Below are 22,265 nucleotides of genomic sequence, written 5' to 3' on the forward strand. Positions count from 1 at the left end.
GTTTTGGGGAAAGGAAGTACACGTGAACACAATACTGCAAATAGGGAGATAAGATTATTGAAGCTAAAGTCCTAAAACATAAGTATGAAAAAAAAAAGTTTTACAAAATTCTAATTTTAAAATTTGATGGTATAACACATTAATGAGAAAGAATTTTGAGGATGAAAATATGTTTTGTTGTTGATGATGAAGGCATATATAATGAGTTTTGTGATAAAGAAGAAAGTGAAATAAGGAAATGTAACATCATTCCGTTCTAATGATTTCCGTTGATTGGTGAAGGAAGCCATTAGTCTTCCCAACAAAACCTCGAAGTTTTGCAAGACGGCAGAAATACGCTTTTAAAGTACAGCAGTCAATAATGTTTATGGATGATGAGAATCCTCTTTCCAATAGCGGCGTAGAAGAGAAATACAGCTTTATTTTCGCTCCTGACAATACACGCATCTCAAAGTTTCGGACTGTAAGAGTTAGCGTTCATATTATGGAAGAGAGCGATGCGTTACTTTGAGAGAGAGAGAGAGAGAGAGAGAGAGAGAGAGAGAGAGAGAGAGAGAGAGAGATCCTCATGAAGAAAATGCTTTCTTACTCCTTTACGTGACTTCCCCGAATTTCTATCCTGAAGCACTTCATGGAATAGGGCGAACTTTGACAGAAATATATTATCTTTTTGTAAAATTGAATGTATGAATTCACTCTTCTTCTTGCAGCACTTACGTACGCTCAGGTCATGAAATAATTCTCCCCATCTATTTTTGTGGCTGCTAATATCAAAGGTCCATCCAAAGTGAATGAGAATTGATACACCTTGTGATAGACTAAAGTCATGAATCAGATCATTTGTATGAAAATGAACTGTGATTGTGAAATCTACTTTGTATAAAATATGGAAGCTTTTGACTCCAGAGAAAAGTCATGCAAAACGTGGGAATGAGATTTTTTAAAACAGTGACCATTCCAAGAAACTCTGAATCTATCATAGAAATTCACACAGGTACAGAATAAATATATGGAAACTAATCCCATAATCGCATGATTTTTACTTGACAGAAGTTGTTCTGTCTTTTCATAAGTTATTTCTCAATAATATTTATCTGTTGATGTTGGCATTAAAATTAATTTGCCAGGATGCATATCCTAGTATTTTCACAGCTGATATTTAAACTAAGGCTAAGCTTAAACTAAAATATAATAAGATATCATAAGATTACAATTGTACAAAGTGACAATAATAAGTTAATCGTGGATTAAAGACCTTTGAAAACAGAAGTACAAAAAATCCAAGACAAATCCTAGAGTGCTCTAAAATTCAAATTTTATGTTAGCCAAACCAATGATGTCATTCTACAGTAACTATATACCTATTGATCTTAAAGTAGTACTGACAATTATGTCAATAAAGAAAATTGTACTTTATATAATGCAAGTTAACACAGTCATAAGAGCCTTCATCTCTTCTGTATATATATATATATATATATATATATATATATATGTATATATATACATACATATATATATATATATATATATATATATATATATATATACACACATATATATATATATATATATATATATATATATATATATATATATATATATATATATATATATATATATATATATATATATATATATATATTTATATACATGTATCCGTATGAAAAAAATAGCCACAGGTTTAATGGTTCAAGTTTTCCAGTGGGAGAGGAAAAGTTACCAAAAAAATTAAGGGTGTGAGTGTAAGACATATCTATGGATAAACTTTTTAAAAGGGAGGCTCTCTCCTCTTAGGAGACATCTTTTTAAAGGAAATTAGAGGCTGGGTGATATTGATATATATGTGATATGGCTTGCTATTTTAATTTCCATGTGTGTATGACCAATTTAAAAGCATTGCACAGAAAAAGATATGGTCTATTAAAAGCACATCATTAATTTCGTTTGATCATCAAACGTGACACATTACAGCTGGTATAATTGCCGGTCAGAATATGTTTGTGAATAGCTGCGTAAACATATGATATATACACATACACACGCGCGCGCGCACACACACACACATTATATATATATAAATATATATATATATATATATATATATTTATATATATGCATATATATATATATATATATATATATATATATATATATATATATATATATATAAATAAAGCATCATTCACATATAAAGAAGGCCTAGCATCAGTACGCTGAACCTCTTTATTGCAAGAATTCTGGCATTTTATGGGTATTAAGGACCATTGAGTATATAAACCTTCCTCTGGTCTACCTAATACCGCTTCAAAATTATACTATACATTCTTTTTTTTCAACTTATCCTCCTCCCCGCTACCATTCAATAACAAAACACTCTTGACCTATCATTTTGTCCAGTCTTTCAATGTATCATGATATTTATCATCTTTTCAAATCATGACATGGAGACTATGCAAAAAGCTCATCGCAACCATTTCCGTTTCCTTCCATTCGAGTTCAACATCTACATTCAACATTTATAGAATTGAGTAGGTTCAGCAATCCATCCATACATTTAGTCCTTGACCTTCACAGATATCCCAAATATTTTCTTAACATTCATTTCACTTATTTTCTGGTTTCCATTTCGTCACATAATTTTACTCCTACTTACAATTTCTCCAAACACTATGAAATGATTACATACATTTTGAAGTTTTCTTTCTTTGCACTATTTCCAGTCAACACTGTACCACCTGCACATTTCGACCATTTTACACAACTTTGTTCGTGCATCTAATTTCTTTTCTTTGACATCTTGCAAAACTTTACCCATATGTAAACCAACCATTTACAAATTTTACCAAAGAATTTGCTTTTATGATTAACACATTAACCACTCTTATCAATATATCTACTATAACACATATCCTCAATAACATTCCTATTGTATTGCTACTGACACTATCATATACTGTTTCTAGGTCCTTGCATATCTCATACAGCTTTTGACCATTTATTTTAATGCATCTCACGTTACTGTTTCAAAACCATGACTTGATCTAACACCTTCCTTATTTAAGCACAATCTAATCGTCCTGTATAAATGTTCCTGTCATATGCCCTATTTCATTATAAAATGTTACCATATTCTTCCCTGGTATAATAAGAAACGTTATGCCCTTACAAATATTACAGTTGCCTATAATAACGTCCCCTTACGGTAGAACGATTTTCCTTCCGATTATTTCTCTAGAGCCTTCCCCTTATCCCCACATATCTTGCAAATCCTGGCAAGGCAGCCAATAAAATTACCCCACCAATTCACAATATACAACTTGCAACTCATTAGTTAATGGCACCTTTCCCCTTTTCAAACTTATAATTGACTTTCTCAAGTCATCAACATTTCCTTACTCTAAGTATTATAAAACTTATAATGACCCATTTCGGAAACTCATCTTTCATTCACCTTTGCCTATCTTTCATCTTCCCCATTCAATCAATCTTCGAAATACTGCATTAGTCCTTGATATCAGATAGCACCTCTCCATTGAATTATGGTATTCTGAATTTCATTAGTTATTCTGTTCTTTTCTTTTTACCTTTCAGTATAACAACTTATCTTTGTTAAAGTTCGTGTTCTCCTTCTTTTTGTTTCTTCTTGACTATGCTATTCACACTCTTGCACATGAGCAACTCTCCTGCCATGAATCTACATATCAAATTATCTCCTTTTCCTTCATTAATCCTAACATTTTATCAGTTCGTGGCTTCCTGTTTCTACTCCATCTTGCTATGCTCCTTTACCAATAACACTTTCTGTCATCCATATGACCATCTCACCCAGTAGCGAGGTAGTTTCAGCAGTGAACCTCTTACTATAGGTATTACTTAAAGGTATTTGCAGTGTCCTTTCAGCCTCTAGCTCATTCTATTGTTTCATCTTGCTGTCTATCCCCTCAACTCTTCCTTCCTACTGCAAGTGCAGAGTTTTCCATGTTGCTAATGGGTGCTGAATGGCCTCTTAGGCCCGGGTGCTGAGCCTTCTAGCCAGAATCCATAAATCTATAAGACCTCCTCATGAAATTTACATACTCCTCATCAACTCTTTCCATCTCTATTTTCAACTCTAGCTTATATTTCATTTTCTCCTTATTCGCTCGCCATACTTACTCTTATCTAACTCATTTGTCTTATTTTCCCTCTTTCCCCTGAAAGATGACAATTATCTTAAATTCTGATTTAACCAGGTAATGACTAAATCTACTTCAAGTCATTCCCCTTATCACAATAGCTCTCATCATTGTACTATTCCATCAATTTTGTACAGAAATAACCTTTCAAACTCTTTCCTAATATTTTTTCTTCTTCAAGTATACATATGAACATTGATACTTGGAAATAATACATTTTTCAATAATTAAGTCCCCATATATAATTTAAGTCATCTAGCAGAGCTGATATATCCTATTATCATTTAACCTCTACAAAACATAAAATTGCCTCCTACCAAAATATTCTATTTCCCTTTCATTCCTATATATATATATATATATATATATATATATATATATATATATATATATATATATATATATATATATATATATATATATATATATATACATATATATATATATATATATATATATATATATATATATATATATATATATATATATATATATATATATATATATATATATATTTACATTTTTTCTCTTTCTGGATTCAATCGACCTCTTAAAATACTCAAACGAGTACTGTTTTATTTAACACATTCTAAGCTTCTAAAATAACCATAGTTTTCACCATAAACAAATCATACAATAATCCATATATTTTGGAATAAATCTTCTTCTATTAACCGGCTTTTTTCCCATTTGTATGGGGTAAGCATGGTTGCCTTCTGTACCAACCGTGTGTCACACGATCGTACATAATTCTTTTTAGTGCGAGGGGAGAGCTAAGATACAAGCACAAAATGAACTATGTACGATCGTGTGACACACGGTTGGTATCTCGCACTAAAAAGAACCTGAAAAATCATGTCTGCTTTTTTCCTCTGTAACATTGTCGATTTCTCAACATGAAAATTCTTGTTGCTTTGAGATTTTGTATATAAAGGAGAGTGTTCTACAATAAACTAGCGAGTAACTGAAATTTTCACTGCATTTCCCGTAGAGTTTTTTTTTCAGTGTTCGCGATTTTACAAACAACTTAGTTTTGATTTTTCTTATTCTTTATTTTTCTTTATTGAGACGACACCTACAGCATACATCGTTCGGCATCTGAAGACCACCATCGTGTTCTGCAATGGCAGAAAGGGGTTCATCCCCTATCCCCACCTCCTCCCCTCGAACAAGAGTGGAGAAGGGCAGGATAAAAAAACCAAGATGCCTTACTTTGAGGAGCTATACAAAGCTCCCTTAGTCGCCTGCAACGGAACCAGTCCCTGGAACTTCAAGGGACCACCCAGTGCAGATCCCGGATCACCCACCAGCGACCCAAGAAGACGTTGAGAATGAAAATAACCCTTCTCAAGAACCACCTTCACCAACAGCAACAACTGGAGACTCCAAGTTTAGGCTTACTCCAGGACCCAGCATAACATCCTATGCTGCCATAGTAGCCATGGAGGCTAGCAATCCTCACCTCAACATGACCATACGTCCCAATCGCAGGGGACAACTGGTCATAACAGCTAAAGATGAGCAAACATAGACCTACCTTGAGCAACAAGAAAACGTGCTAAAACTGGATATCAACGAAAGGCCCACCACCATTATCGTTGTCTATGACCTCGACCTTCCACTAGAACCTGTGCTCCAACATCCCTCCATCATCACTGTCAAGAAATGTGAAGGGAAAGCCGGAGGTAAATCCCACAAATTGGAGGCCGTCCACAAGGGATCTCGCCCTCCCCACCTATCCTTTGGCCTTTGGGGCACATTCCGCACCGAAGAGTACATCAAGGAGCCACTTCGATGCTTCCGGTGTCAGAAGTTTGGCCACCACAAATCCCGCTGTACAGGTCCAGAGATCTGTGGGGTTTGTAGCAGCAGACAACACCCCACTGCCCACTGTATTGCCAGGCATAAAGCAGGGCACAAAACCATCGCCCGCTGCCCTAACTGTGGAGGATCCCATCATGCTTGGCATGATAGATGCCCCCACAGACTTCAGAGAATTGCTGACTGCCAAGGAGCAGACCGCCACTACAACCTCCATCCACGTCAACAGAGTCGAACGCAGCCATCTCCAACTAAATAAAACCCCACCATCCAACAACACCTCCCAACAAAATCCTAACCCTTCCAGACATGCCATTCCTGAACCTTCCTCTCCACCAACCCTCCCTCCAGCACCTAAACCTCAACGTCCTCCCAAACCTCCTTCCAAAGCAAAAAGATCCCCAACCCATACTCTTTGCACTCCCTCACCTTTAAAACTTACCTCTCCAACCAATTCTCTCAATGTCACCCAGCCAAAACAACCAGAACCCAACCCATCCTCCTCTGCACCAATCACTCACACATCCAACATTTCTCACTCCTTAAGAGAATTTCCTTCCACCGTCACAAGCAAATCTAGCGCCTCACGCCCCTCCAAACATCCTTTAAACATTTACAGCAGTAAGTACGACCTTTCTGCTTGTCCCATGGATGCTCTGCTAGCAGCCATCAGCAACATCCTTCGCAACTTCTTGCGATCCCGCAAAATCAAATTTACACAGGAGTCTCTGGATGACTTCGTATTTGACACGCCGCCAAGGAACTAGGAGCTCAATTCCCTTCATAGTTCCTCCTGCAAATGGACCTAATACAACCACTTGCAACAACCAAAACACCCAAGTAAAAGTGCTCCAATGGAATATTTTCGGACTTTGAAACAAGCTTGCATTTCTCCAGTCTCAAACCTCAGTGCAAAACCCTGACATCATCATACTGCAAGAAACTCTGCTTAACGAGAACATACCATTCACGTTCTCAGGATACAAAGTATACACAACGTATCAATCACCAACGACAAGGGGACTGACTACCCTCATCAAAAGCAGCATCCCCTCCAAACTACTACCAAGCATAGATTGTGGGACAGAGGCAGAGACTCTTAGTGTCCAGATATCTCTCCTAGCCGCGACGCTAACTTTCCACAACATATGCAAGTCCCCAGCAAAAAATATTGATGCTGAGGCACTCTTTGCAGCAGCCTCCAACGATGACTCAATTACTGCAGGCGACTTTAACGCTCATCATCAGTTCCTGAACTCAATATCAGAAACAAATCAAACTAGCAGACACTTGCATGCCCTACTTCAAGAATATCCTGATGTAGCACTGCTCAACAACGTCACAGAAGCCACCCATCTAAACGGAGGTCGCCTAGATCTCACCTTCTTATCCAGTGCCATACAAAGAGGAGCCAAATGGCAACCACATGCTGTACTAATCAGTGATCACTTTGCCATTGAAGTAACACTCGAATTGCAGAAATACCTACCTCCTCCTCCGCCCCCAAAAAGGTGGAACCCAGAGTTTGCTAACTGGGAAAAATTCGAAACAGCTATGGCAGAGTGGGCTCTGGAATATATCAAATACCCGCACAATGATATCTCCACCCTATCAACCGACTTCAGCAAACAACTAGAGGTAGCAGCCCGTGTATCCATGCCACAAAAAAAGAACTCTGAGAAGAAACATGCTGATGCCTGGTACTATAACAGCCGCATCAAAGAAATGAATGCCAGAATAAACAGGACTAGGAAACTCCTCAGAAGACACAGAACCGATGAGCTACATAAACTACTCGTAGAGATCATCAAACATTCTGTACAAGTATCACTGGAAGTTAAACTAAACAAATGGTATTCATGGTGCAACGAGGTCAACTTCAGCACATCCCTAGCCAAAATATGGGGCTGGTTTAACAAAGTCTCTGGGAAGTACAATACACCCAGAGTCACACACCCAGACCCATTAGCTGAAACCAAGAGGATTGCTAACAACTTTGCGGACAGAGCAAAAAGCATCAATCTACCTCTGCCAACTATCAACAGGCAGAGAACACTGCTCCCAATCAGGAACAACATCATAGAAGCCGCCTGAAACATGGTAGATGACACTGATCACCCCTATACCATGGAGGAATTAAATACGGCCCTATCAAAAGGCAGGATGGACACTGCCCCTGGAGCCGATCTCATCACATACAGCATGCTGAGGAACATGGGAAACCATGCTAAATTGGTCTACCTGCATCTGATAAACAGGACACACACGGAGAGACTACGTCCAACCACATGGAACCAGCAAGACACCAAACCTATTCCAAAACCCAAGGAGCTAAATACCTACGACCTATAGCTTTGATAAGCTGCAGAGAGAAAGTAGCTGAGAGAATGGTACTCAATAGACTGCAGTGGAAAATAGGCCAACCACATCATCGCCTATATGCCTACAGAAATGGCATAGGCACTCAAGAAAGCATTACAGATGTCCTCTCAACAATTAACGGCAAAAAAGCTTTTGTCATATTCCTTGATCTCAAGAAAGCCTTTGAGCTAGCCAGCTCACCAGCTATACTCTTCACACTTGTTGAAAAGAGAGGGAAATGAGAAGCCAGAGTCACTTTCCAAGGAAAAACCACTGAGTTCATCCCCTTACAAAACGGTACACCACAAGGAGGCATACTCAGCCCCTACCTTTTCAATCTACTAATGGAGAACTTAGCCACTTTAAAACTCCCAAATGGAGTGGAAATTTTCATATATGCCGATGATATATGCATAGTATGCCCAAATAAAGCTCATGCCAGAAATATCACTCAAAAAGTACTTGACATGATCCAGGCCAAATGCAAGGATCTTGGCCTAATGATCAACACCAACAAAACCAAAGCAATGGCTATAAAACATTTGCAAAACCCTCAGAACTTCACACTGAGAGGTGAGGACATCGAATGGGTGAGTCGATTCATGTACCTTGGGGTAATCATTAGCAAAACCCTATCAGCAGCCAATGAAGTAACCTACCTGAGAGAGAAGACAAAAATTCGTCTATCAGCCATGAAACGCATGACCTCCCTTAAACAAGGAGTATCAAACAACCTCCTAAGACTGTTTTACCTACAAGCAATTCGTTCCCACATTGATTATGCAGCACCCACACTTACTGCATTGACCGACACTCAAAAAGACTTTAGTAGTCCAAAACAATGCCATGAGACTCATTAGTGGCTCTCCAATGTGGACAAGACTCTGCTTACTCAGAGCAGAAACCAACCTAATTCCCCTGTCAGCCAGGATTGACATCAGGAATAGCAGCATTATATTCAAGTCAATCATCGCAGACAGAAAAAACCCACTCAACGATAAAATAAAAAGGCTTCTACCTCTTGCTGAAGAACTGGATCCGCCCAACTCCCATGCAAAGAAACTACTGGATACACTCAGAAGAATGCAGATGCAAAATGAGGCTCACAAAATCAAGGGACAACAAATGCATGAAGGCTACATCCCTCCTGCTCCTTGGGCATGTGATTCCATCAAATACAACTTCATTATCCAACCAGCAGCAAGCAAGGGTCTCTGCACGCCAGAGCAACTCACTGCAGCTGCAAAAAATGCAATCAGGAACACACCTGCACCTCACACCTATTATACAGATGGATCAGTTGACCATGCAATCCCTGCAGCTGCTGCTGCAGTTATCTCTACATCAGGATATAAAGTAAACTGGAGACTTTCCAACCATGCCTCCACACTGCAAACTGAGCTAGTGGCCATTGCAAATGATCTAGAACACTCTGCCAATCAACATAACGGGAACACAACGATCCATACAGATTCCAGAGGAGCCACGCTGGCCCTCAGCAACAAGGAACCTACAGAGAATGCGCACCTCATCACTGCAATTAAATTCTTAGCCCTGCTCCACTAAAGAAACAACAGGCAAGTCACCTTGAATTGGATTCCAAGTCATACAGGAATGTCTGGCAACGACGAGGCTGACCACCTAGCTAAATCGGCCTTAATGTGCCAAACTATTAGCATTACTCTGCAACAGTCATTAAAAACCATTAAAAATAAAATGGCTACCTACTGCAACATCCAAAAGACTAGTGAAGTAAGAAGAGCCTTCCTAGATGGCTAAAGATCTGCAAAGTGGTATATTGAAGCTACAAACATACTATTACACCCAATAGCAAGACAAACACCTCGCCAGGACGCAGTAATCATCTGCAGACTGCGACTGGGATATCTATGCAACTGGCAAATCATCTTAGATAATGGCCAAGACCCTGCAGCACCGCATAGACCAATCAGACCATGCAAGTACTGTAATCAAGACACAGAAGAACCTTTACAGCACTATCTACAGCAATGTCAGGAAACAAGCATGCTTCGGCAGGATCCTAATTCCAACACTCCTGCTAATGCAACAGCAATTGTCAAGCATATTATTGACAATCACAACACCCTCTCAGCCTTTCTCCGCAGCTACCCTCCACCGAGGTAACGTTGCAACAAAGCCAACGAGAAATCTAAGCGGCAATTAAAAGATAAACCTTATCCCCTCTGCAATTTCTGTGGTGGGAGCGGAACGATTGCTGACGGCTGTGGCCATATCTTTCTCTCCTCTCGGCTGGCAACCCGATGTCGCACAGCGGCCTGTGTTGCCGGTCTGGGGGTGGGGTCGGGGTCGTCGGCGGTCTTTTTGACTTCCAGCATATCTTTCTCTCTCTCAGCTGGCAACCCGATGTCGCACAGCGGCCTGTGTTGCCAGTCTGGCATCCCTCCAAACCACCTTTGCTTGTCTCAATAAACAGAATCACGAGAAACCTTTATTTTTACGTTTTTTTTTTTTTTTTTTTTTTTACTTCACAGGTACAGGAATTTTGTATTCCACCCTATCTCTACCACTAAAACCGCTATATTTCCTCTTTTTCAGCTCTCTCCCACTCAGCTGAAATCTCACACTATCCCTCTATCTCACAACTTAAGCTTAAACCACTATGAAGTTTTTTTACTTCACCTATATCAACTTCTCCGACTACAAACTTTCAACTCCTTCCCGAGCTCCCCTACTTATCGGGATTTGCTATGATAACTCTTTCTCTCTAACTAAGACTGGAGCCAGTGGGCTCATAGGAAGACATCCCCTTCCCACAGTCAATTACTCCTTTCTCAAACATCCCATCACCACCCAAAACCTATCCCAATATCCTCAAATAAATGTTGCAGAATATCTCCCACCCAACTACCTATCCCAATATATCCTACCTAAACACCTACGGGCTGTAAGATTGCAAAATCCCGTGTCTGGCCAAAAGGGCCAGGCAATCTTCAACAACAAGCTTTCACACTGTCTTTGTGTTCACAACCTTCTCTCGGCTCGTTACACTTCTTTTTGAAGGACTTTGCTTTGGCCTATACATCTAAGCAAAGTCACACACACACACACACACACACACATATATATATATATATATATATATATATATATATATATATATATATATATATATATATATATATATATATATATATATATATATATATATATATATATATATATATATATATATATATATATATATATATATATATATATATATATATACTTTAACACCATAATGTGTACCAACAGGCAAGTAAAAGACAAAACTACACAATAAAAATCCTTTACCTCTGGATTGCACGGCTAACTGATTTTTTCTCTCCAATATTATGTCATATACTGTAATTTTACTGCAACTTTCATTTTCCCTAATTTTTATAGTTCTACATTCTTCACGACGGAGAGATTTGGCTCAACTTTGTGGGTTGAGCTCCTCTACTTTTTTTTTTTCTTAGCGTTGTAATCCGTATTTTTTGCTTGCTCCCTCTGGGCCTGTTAAAATAAGAATGTGATGGTAACAGGGTTTTTTTCTGGTACCAACGTCTAATAGATGAAATAGTTTAACGTTGAGAAATGTGTAAAACACGTGTGCAAGTATTTAACTGTTTATTAATTTATAGTGTACTTGCCCCTTCTAGTTGAACTGTAAACAGGCATTCAATGGGTTATCTTTACCTCTAAATAATTACACATATAAATGTGAAAAAGAAAGACTTTGATCATTGGATCTGAGGTGAAGATTGAAAGCCGAGTAAATTAAACAGCGCACTGCAAAACATTTGATTATTGATAAAACTTCATGCCTCCTATAAGCATAAAATATTATAAAATACCGTTAGAGTTTACATTGGAATGTAAATTCCAAACAATAAACGTATCAATGCTATATTTCTATACATTATATCAAATTATTCTAATATCCGACGGTGTGACGCCGCTCTTTAATATCGGAGCATTAATGTGCAATATCGCCTCCCTCAAAAATGCACCTTTGCCTAGACTACACTTCTTTACCATTTCTGCATTTTATATTCTTGATTTTTTCTCATTTTTTATTTGTTATTCTTTACATTTTTACAGCTTTCACGCGATAAAAGTAGTAAAAGTCTTATCAGCCATCAAGTGATATACTTGTTGTTACATGATTTAGCCCATTAAATGTAATTCATTTCAGTGCATGTTCTTTCTCTGGTTTTGAGCAGTTATTTCTTTCTTTAGTTTTCATTTTCCTTAGATACTGCGAACATCATCTTCAGTAAAGTTAATTTTCTTACGTAGACCAACAAGATTTCACCTGAAAGTTACCGACGGTAACTTAAGTAAACAGTCTTAAATTGAGTTGTTGTTTTAGGAAACACGAACGGTTATAAACAGAAAGTCTACGGCTTTACAACTACAATAATGGTGACCTAACACATTTAGTCATACATAGCAAATATCTTTGTAATTCTAACTCCGAGAACTTGTATGTTCTTTCCAAGAAATTGATTCTACTTAGCTCGTAATGACTATCTTTTGAGACATAAGGAAAGAAGTTGATGTCAAGAAGTACATACAACTGTTTTTGACTTCAAAAGATTTTGTGATGATTAGGAGCTTTTAAAATAAAAGTTAATTCCAATGACTGTATCAGACAATTTTTCCAGTGAAAGAAAAAATCTTACGTGACCCTATAATTACCTTTGCTTCAGTACAACATGCTGCATATTTTGTTTGATGGGAAAATGATGGTTTAGTGAAGTAGACGTATACAAAAATTTTTGTGTGCATGGTTTGAATATTTTAGTAATTTAACATAACATGTAAAACGGTAATGTACCATGGGTCGTTGGTTTGGTAATATGTGTATTCATATGGCCTTCACCTGTTGAAAAAAAATGCAAGAAAACTGATATTCTGAAAACTGCTTCAAGTTCAGGAATCTATCAAGATAATTTCAGTTGAGAAATCATTAGTCGACATTGTTTTATTTTCTGAAAATATCGGATTTATTTCAGAATAGGTAGATCAAATGTTTCTGCCACTATCACACTACTGAATGTATTTACATATAAAAACCTGTAAAGAATAAGTGACTACTGTGAACTGTTTAAATGAAGAAAGGGTTGAGAAATTCATTATGGTTATTGCAATAGCATTATTTTTATATAATTCCCTCACGAATAAATTGTCACGGAATTTGTTTTAAATGCAAGATGGTGACTGGGGAGAAGAAATAACAATACACAAAAGCAAAGCAACAAGGTATGGCTGGAAAAGAGGTTGTTAATTTGGAATGATAGCAGTAATGTTACGAGCTAAAATGCATTACCGTCTTATATGTAATGACAAAGTACTAAATTGCACGGACAACAGACAAGTCGAACCCAAGTAAAGGTAATCTACCTTTGCAAATAATTTTCTAAATGTTTCAAAAAATTCAGTTTTGAATTTCACAATAGGGCGCTTTTATTTTACGGCGATAACCATAACAATTCTGGCTTAATTGTAGTATCTAATCATGACCCAGTTTTCTCTTATAATGGTACAACTGGAACCAGAAAAGTCTTGATATACCTATATCAGTGGCTTTTTATATCTGAAATAGTACCTTATAAGTGCTGGGTAAATATCAATAAAATCAGACACCGTACGAAATAATTATTGTGAAATTCAATATATACATCCTTGGTATATATATATATATATATATATATATATATATATATATATATATATATATATATATATATATATATATATATATATATATATATATATATATATATATATGTGTGTGTGTGTGTGTGTGTGTGTGTATATATATACACATGTATATACATATATCTACACACACACACACACACACACACACACACACATATATATATATATATATATATATATATATATATATATATATATATATATATATATATATATATATATATATATATATATATATATATGATATTCACCGTGATTTAAATTTATTCAAATAAACCAAAAAATACCTCTGCCACGAAATCACGGCCAAATGATAAAATTACTTTTATGATAGGTAGGCTACTTCTGCCCCCAAAGACTCGAACTTTAGTGCCAAGTGGAAATAAAGGTAAACAGGTAAACAGTAAGACATAAACCCGTCAGCCCTACAGAGAGATAATAATTGAATCTGAATCACCCTTATTAACTACTGTCTAATACAGGATTTGTCTTAAAATCGGAATCAACCCATTACCATCATAGCTGAATGGTAAGTGTGTAACACATGGCCGTTTTATACTTTTATCACTAACACTCATAATCCCCTTGTTTTCGATTAAGCAACAATATATAACATATGGCCGTTCTATCATAATTTAATCACTAATACTCATAATACTCATACTCAAAATAGAAGTTTTATTCCAGCTGTTACCAAGTTGTGGAATGATCTTCCTAATCGGGTAGATGAATCAGTAGAACTTCAAAAGTTCAAAGTTGGAGCAAATGTTTTTATGTTGACCAGGCTGACAAGTGTCTTTTTATTGTTTATATATGACATATCTGTTTTTGACGTTATTAATAGTTTATATAGGACATATCTGTTTTGACACTGTTGCTGTTTTTAAAATGATATATTGTTAATTTATTCTCAGCATTTATTTATTTCCTTATCTCCTTTCTTCACTGGGCTATTTTTCCCTGTTGGAGCCCTTGGGCTTATAGCATCTTGCTTTTCTAACTAGGATTCTAGCTTGCCTAGTAATAATAATAATAATAATAATAATAATAATAATAATAATAATAATAATAATAATAATAATTACCTTTTTTTCAAATAAACCATAATATGTTACACATAGACGTTTTATGAGAATTTATAACTAACACTCGTAATTTCCTTTTTTTCATATAAGCCCCAAATACAACTTAATATGAAATTGGCTCTGCTTTAGGAATCAAAGAGCTAAGGGAAAATTCAGTTTTAGATAAGAGCTACTGTTCAGCAAGGATTCTAACCATGTCCGAGTCGAAACTGAGGTGACAGTCGACTCGGTCAGGGTTCGAATCATTGGTCGACCAGATGCCCTTATCAAAAAAGGAGTTTCCCCTTGGGTCTTTGGTCCCGAATCAGAGCGAATTCGATATTAAGAAACATTTTTGGCTTTTTGAGTAAATGGAAATCACGAGTGTTAGAGATAAATTATCATATATATATATATATATATATATATATATATATATATATATATATATATATATATATATATATATATATATATATATATATATATATATATATATATATATATATATATATATATATATATATATATATATATATATATATATATATATATATATATATATATATATATATATATATATATATATATATATATATATATATATATATATATATATATATATATATATATATATACATGTATATAATGAGATTATGAAATGTCAAATGCGACTCTCTCTCTAATAAGAAAATTATTTAATTAAATGTCCCTAGCAGTATAAATTTATGCATTAAAAACTTGGAAGTCTTTCTAAAGACTTAGAACATAAGCTAGTTACAACTCAAAGAGCTATGGAAAGAATAATGATGGGATTAACACTAAGAGACAGAAAAAGAGCAATATGGATACGAGAACAAACTGAAGTAGAGGATATTCTAATAACTTGTAAGAAAAAGAAATGGACATTGGCAAGACATATGATGAGAATGACAGATAATAGATGAACATCAAGAATAACAGAATGAGTCCCTAGAGATTGTAAAGAAGCAGGGAAAGGAAGAAAAGACAATGAATTGACGAACTACGAAAGTTTACGGGTATAAACAGGCATAGAAAGACCATAAACAGACGAAAGAGAAAGGACATGGCTGAAACCTTTGTTCTGCAGTGGATTAGCAACGGATGATGATGATGGTGATATACAGTATGTATGTATATATATATATATATATATATATATATATATATATATATATATATATATATATATATATATATATATATATATATATATATATATATATATATATATATATAAACACACACACACATACATACATACATACATACATACATATATATATATATATATATATATATATATATATATATATATATATATATATATATATATATATATATATATATATATATATATGAAGAATAGATAACGTCTCAGCAGCGTCCAAAAATCGAAGACAGCCTCTCCTCGGACAGATCGTCCTGCAGATAATTTTCAGGATAACAGCAGAGAGACATTTACTTTTCTTCATTAACTGTTTGGAGTCGACACGTGTTTCGGATCACTTAGCGATTCTTCTTCAGGGCTACACCGAGTTTTGGAACTACACATTAACATAAAGGTTATTGTGGTGAAAATTTGATAAAAAATATTTGGAAATTCGGAAAAAAATCAACATATTTGATAAATGAAACGTTTAGATTCTTTGAAATACAAACACGAAAATTTACGATAATTTTTCTAAATACATATATGATTTTTCAAAATGCTTCACATAATTTCGTGAAGCTTTTGATTCCATCCTTTGCATCCTGACCGGCATCCAATGTTAACTATGAGATTAAAAACATTTGTAGTCTTAACTTTGTGGATGTCATTTTATTAACAAATCTTCCTTCCTGATCTCTATAAGGTACTACGCAAAATAGCCATTGATATGAATAGCCTATTTACTCCTGGATGTATAATCCCATTAATGATGACATTGCCAAGGACCTTCACAGCTCTATAAAATACCTTTTCGTATATATCCCATTTAGTCATTCCTTTTCAAAGTATTTCATATTGTATCTTCAGATAATATTTAAGGTAGCAACCTGAAAACATCTAACCACACATCTCCCTCTCTCTCAAAAGTAAAGAAAATAAAAATTACATAGAAGCTTGAATGTGCAATACGGGGAGAAGCAATAGTTATTTAATTAACTGTCTGGAAATTGGTAGTTCATTAACTTCTAAAAAAGGGTGAATAAATATGGAACCATAAAGGCCGAAATTAGATATACTGTCATAAGTACTGTAGAAGCATAGTGCAGTAATAGAGAATATCATAAGCCTTGAACATGGCAGATAGAAAAAAAAGAAGCCATATATTCAGTGATCAGACTAATCGAAAAAACACCATTGAATTGAATCTGCCATAAATACTTTTGGAAGTGAAAAGAGGCAATTTAGATTGTAGCTCGTGTTTTGTTTTGGTCTTTAACGTCTGTGTAAGGGAGATTACAATATTGTTTTCTTTCTATTCTAGGCTGAATTGAATTCGAAAAAAAAGTCATCCCATTCCCTCCATTGAAAGGCATGACTGTCGAGCAACAAGCAATAAAACAAGCCATGAAGACTTTGGTTGCCTTGTTTTTACTATCAGAGTTGAGTTTTCTCATTCTGATTGCAGGGTTTATCGTATCCACAAATTCATTCATTCATTCCCACGAAATATTGCTTTTAAATGTTCGTCCTTTAATAAGCTTGTACATCAGCAAGACACTTTTGTAATTGTCGCGAAATTATATGAGGAAGATAATCAATCAGGGCACCATTATGACCTACGTAAAATATACCAGATTAATTACATATTGTTATTTTGAGCCAATATAAATGTCCTTCTCAATGACATTAAGCTAATCATAATTGGCAGTTCTGTCTGACACTTGCAGAAAGATGTATTAAAATTTCTTGGTAATTAAGAATGAGTATCTCAAGAGCTGATAATTTTTGTGCGTGTGAGTGTTCTAGTTTCGTCCACAGAAATCGTTACATTTTCTAGAATTAGCATTCGGCGTTTACTTGGTTATATTTACTTCTTCATTATATCTCTGCTTGTGGTTCAAAGCTTGTTTTGTTTTCAGTTTTATTTTACCACAGAGTTCGTAATATTCTATGTAAAATATACATATAGAAGTAGTAAAGTTGTGTAGGTATGTGAATTTATAAACATAGAGTAAAAAAAAGTATATGTATACACACACACACACACACATATATATATATATATATATATATATATATATATATATATATATATATATATATATATATATATATATATATATATATATATATATATATATATATATATATACTGTATATATATATACAATTTATATATACAGACAAACTAGGAAATAGAAACGTTCAGAGTAAAACTCTTTTTATGTGACTCATCCTGTGGTTAAGACTGTCAGCAACCAATTCCAAACCTGATGTCATTGTGGAGAGTGGCGCCTCCTGGCGGCTTTTGGGTCGCGGCCACAAGCCAAGGCCATTAAGTTGATCCTCCCGAGCCATCTCCTGGCCGAGAACCGACACCACCGGGGCCTCTTTCTGTTGGAAATTCTCATTTCCCGAAAGTGCAACAAACTTCATAACATTTACTGGTACTGTTCGCCCTCTCTCCCTCTCTCTCTCTCCCCGTGAGCGGAAGGATGGAGGCCATTGTCTCAATTGCTGCTGCCCTTTTTTCACTCTTTTTTTTTCTCTCTCTCTTGTTTATGAGAATATCCCTCAGTTGAGGCAATGGTCACAATGTTACTCTTTTTATTGCGATTGCCTAACGAAGCTTTGTCTGTCTATATTTTGTGATGCTGGATGACTTTTATATTATCATTGTTGTTACTCTAATTATGGCAAAATTTCACGATAGTTTCACCAGGTCTTTGACATGGTGTACAAGAGTTATTGTTAATTATATTTATGTATTATCTTATAAATTTCACAATAACATTAATTTACCTTTGACATTCCATTTGCCAGTTAAAATTTATTTTATCATTACTCGGTTTTTAATATCTCAATGCTTATCTAGAAGTAATAAAAACGGTCAGAGATTCTATTCTCATTTCCTATCGCAAAGAAGTTTATAGAACAATATAGTTAATCCAATTTTCTTAGACAAAAGTAAAAATATAAATTAAGCTCTGAATTGGTGCATCTGTAAAAGCGATGTTTCAAAAACAAACAAATGAAATAACTGACAGAGCGTTATACTAGTTTACATAAATACCCTTCCGATTTTAATCCTGGATGGGAACTCTTCAAAAGAAAAGACCAGGCACGTTTTACAGCTGGTACATATTGTGGAAAAAATGGCAGAATATCTTAGATACCAGAGGAAAAATAACACCAGAGATCAACATCTCACTGCGTCCATAAAAAAAAAAAAAAAAAAAAAAATACATTGCCTATATAGGCTGATATCGTCACATATAAAAAGTAATGTAACCAAGGGACACGACCCCTCAGGATATTTTGTTATACAGCTAGTACCATCGATGGCTTTCTTAATTAATTACTCTTTAATGCACCTCAATAAGCTCACTTTTCTCCTTATCAAAATATGTGATTACGTTGTAGACAATGTTTCTGGTTTGACTGACAAGTCGAAGGCTACCAGAAAGCGTTCTTACCTCTTGGACTTGAATTGACGGAAGCGGATATTTAGTGCCAGAGAGAGAGAGAGAGAGAGAGAGAGAGAGAGAGAGAGAGAGAGAGAGAGAGAGAGAGAGAGAGAGAGAGCGTGTAGCTAAAACAGCATTGTCTTTATGTAGGCGAAAACTTTAAAGATAGAGCCTTAAGAATTAGATAAAAAATAAACCTTTTGTAGAGGAGGAAGGAGTAGGGAATAGAAAAAATAACAGAGGGAAGACAGGGCCGGATTTGTAGGAGGTAATGGGAGGCAATCACCTCGAGTTCCCTGTCTGAGGGGACCTGACTCAAAAAAATAGATAGTTGTGACATTGTAATGATAATGATGTAAAAGTACTATTAACAGCGTTAAGTCAAAGTAACAGATAACTATACAAAAAGTAATATATGATGAAACATAATATATTCGATTACCATTTTCATTGTGATCCAGATTTGAAGATGTAGTCTGTAGTTTAAAATTACTAACATCCTCAGAATGTTACTGTGTAGAAGCAGTTAGTTATGTTGCCTTCTTGCAGAGCTTATACAGTTTTTTTTTTTTTTTTTTTTTTTTTTTTCATTTTTTTTTTTTTTTTTTTTTTGCATCCTCACAACGAAGTGTTTGGCTGGAAGGAAACGAATACTAACTTTGAAGTCTCTTTCAGACACTTGTTAGTCAGCAAGAGCTGATGCTACTAAAGCCCTTATAGATGGATACAACTCTATTTTTCTAAATGCTTCAAGAGATATTGGAAATGGCTTGGAGCATATACCTGAAGTAGCACATGAAGCTCGAGCACTGGGGAACGAAATTATCAGCCTTTACAATACTTGTACGGTTCAAGAAAACGAGTAAAGCTGGTTGATCTTACGGATTCTTTTGAAAAGTATCTGAAATCACTTAACGAACGGTATGAAGAGCTGGAGCTAGAGGCCAATAATTGATGTGGAAACACAGAATACAGATCAACTAGAGAAAGGCCAAGAAAAAGAAATTAGCTATGTGATACAAAAACTTCCGCCTCAGAGGAAGTCAATTTTCCCCCAGAGAATATTCAAATGTGAAATTTCCAATTTCATTTTGGATCAATTGCCTGTTGCCTTACAATAACGGAGGGTAGCTTACCTATCAGTGCATGACATATTCAAAGTAGTAGTCAATTTATGTACTACACCTGATGTTGAGATAAACATAGGAGTTGAGAAATTTGTCAGTGCTTTTCCTAAAGACTTCAGTGACAGTAGTGTACTTGCTGAGAAAATTATCGGTAACTCCATCCTAACAGGCCATTTTGTTACATGATGAGGGGCTTGCTGGTACCTTTCCATATGCTAACGTAGCCCTTAGAATAGATCTTAGCATGATGGTTACAAATTGCTCAGGAGAAAGGTTATTTAGCAAATTGGCATTATTGAAAAATCACCTTATGACTTCAGTGAATGATGAAAGGTCAAGTCCTTTATGTTCGTTAGATGTAGATAGTAGTGTTGTAAAAAAAAAAAAAAAAAAAAAAAAAAAAAAAAAAAAAAAAAAAAAAAAGATACATTTCGATGATTTAGTGAAAAAAAATACTGAGGTAAGGTGTAGAAGGGAATTGTTGTAGGTACTGTGAAAATATTAACAGTAATTTGAACAAATTGAAGATATATATACATCATAATAATCCATACCTTTTCTTGATCACAAATCCTTATTGTAATTTACCAAATAATATAAACTGAATAATGTGGCCAGAGTTATTCTTAGTCTACGAAATTGTGACAATTGAAATAAAAGGCTTTATTCAAAATCTTACATTACCAATTTGGTCGTTTAAAAATTAATCAGTTTCTTTATGGGGAGGGGGCTTCCCTAAGCATAAGTACCCAAAGCCTATTAATTTGTAAATACGGCCCTGTGGATAAGACCATGCTACATTTGGAAAACAAATATGTTTTAACCACACAATGACAACTAAAGGCCTACACAGTTTTTCGCCAGGCCTACATGGGCTTAGGCATACCATTTAGTTTATATTTTGTAATATCATAAATCAAAATGAGTTGGTTTGGTCTTTAATGCTGCATATCTTAAACAATAAAAATAAAAGGATCTGAAAGTTTTGGAAATAAATTATCAAGTAGACGTGCAGTTGCTTGCTTGGTTATAGATTGCCTTGTCTTATACAAGACACGGGCTCTTGCGTTAGCAGCCCTTAAGTCGTAAATATGGTCTATCACCATTCGCTTGTGACTGGCAGACTGCCTGAACCCTGATATCGTATATGTCACTTGAATAAACATAGGCAGAACATAGGCTTGGTTCAAGTTATATTCTGTTGCAAACAGATTTGTTTTTATCTTACTGTGCGCTCACGGTGTAGCATTAAAACTTGAACATTTTTTATCCGTATTCCACCCCACCTCTTTACCCTTGTCTGTCCAATGAAGGGTTTAGCAGACACATTACTGTATCCA

General features: G+C 35.3%; 1 protein-coding gene across 1 annotated transcript; it reads left to right on the plus strand.

Moving 5' to 3' along the window:
- Positions 1 to 361: 361 nt before the first annotated feature.
- Positions 362 to 6,766, plus strand: LOC137645413 (rho GTPase-activating protein gacJ-like). The gene is made up of 3 exons (XM_068378218.1): positions 362 to 463; positions 5,419 to 5,679; positions 5,804 to 6,766. The coding sequence occupies exons 1-3, from the start codon at positions 362 to 364 to the stop codon at positions 6,764 to 6,766; spliced, it is 1,326 nt and encodes a 441-aa protein (XP_068234319.1).
- The last annotated feature ends 15,499 nt before the right edge of the window (positions 6,767 to 22,265 follow it).

This window comes from Palaemon carinicauda, chromosome 8, assembly GCF_036898095.1.
Source record: "Palaemon carinicauda isolate YSFRI2023 chromosome 8, ASM3689809v2, whole genome shotgun sequence".
Taxonomy (NCBI): Eukaryota; Metazoa; Arthropoda; class Malacostraca; order Decapoda; family Palaemonidae; genus Palaemon; species Palaemon carinicauda.

What these genes read in the sequence shown, in the direction of transcription:
- LOC137645413 (XM_068378218.1), top strand. Translation starts at nt 362, where the DNA reads ATGTTTATGGATGATGAGAATCCTCTTTCCAATAGCGGCGTAGAAGAG. An exon ending in GCATCTCAAAGTTTCGGACT is followed by an intron (nt 464 to 5,418) that starts GTAAGAGTTAGC and finishes AAGCTCCCTTAG; the next exon opens with TCGCCTGCAACGGAACCAGT. An exon ending in CCAATCGCAGGGGACAACTG is followed by an intron (nt 5,680 to 5,803) that starts GTCATAACAGCT and finishes ACCTTCCACTAG; the next exon opens with AACCTGTGCTCCAACATCCC.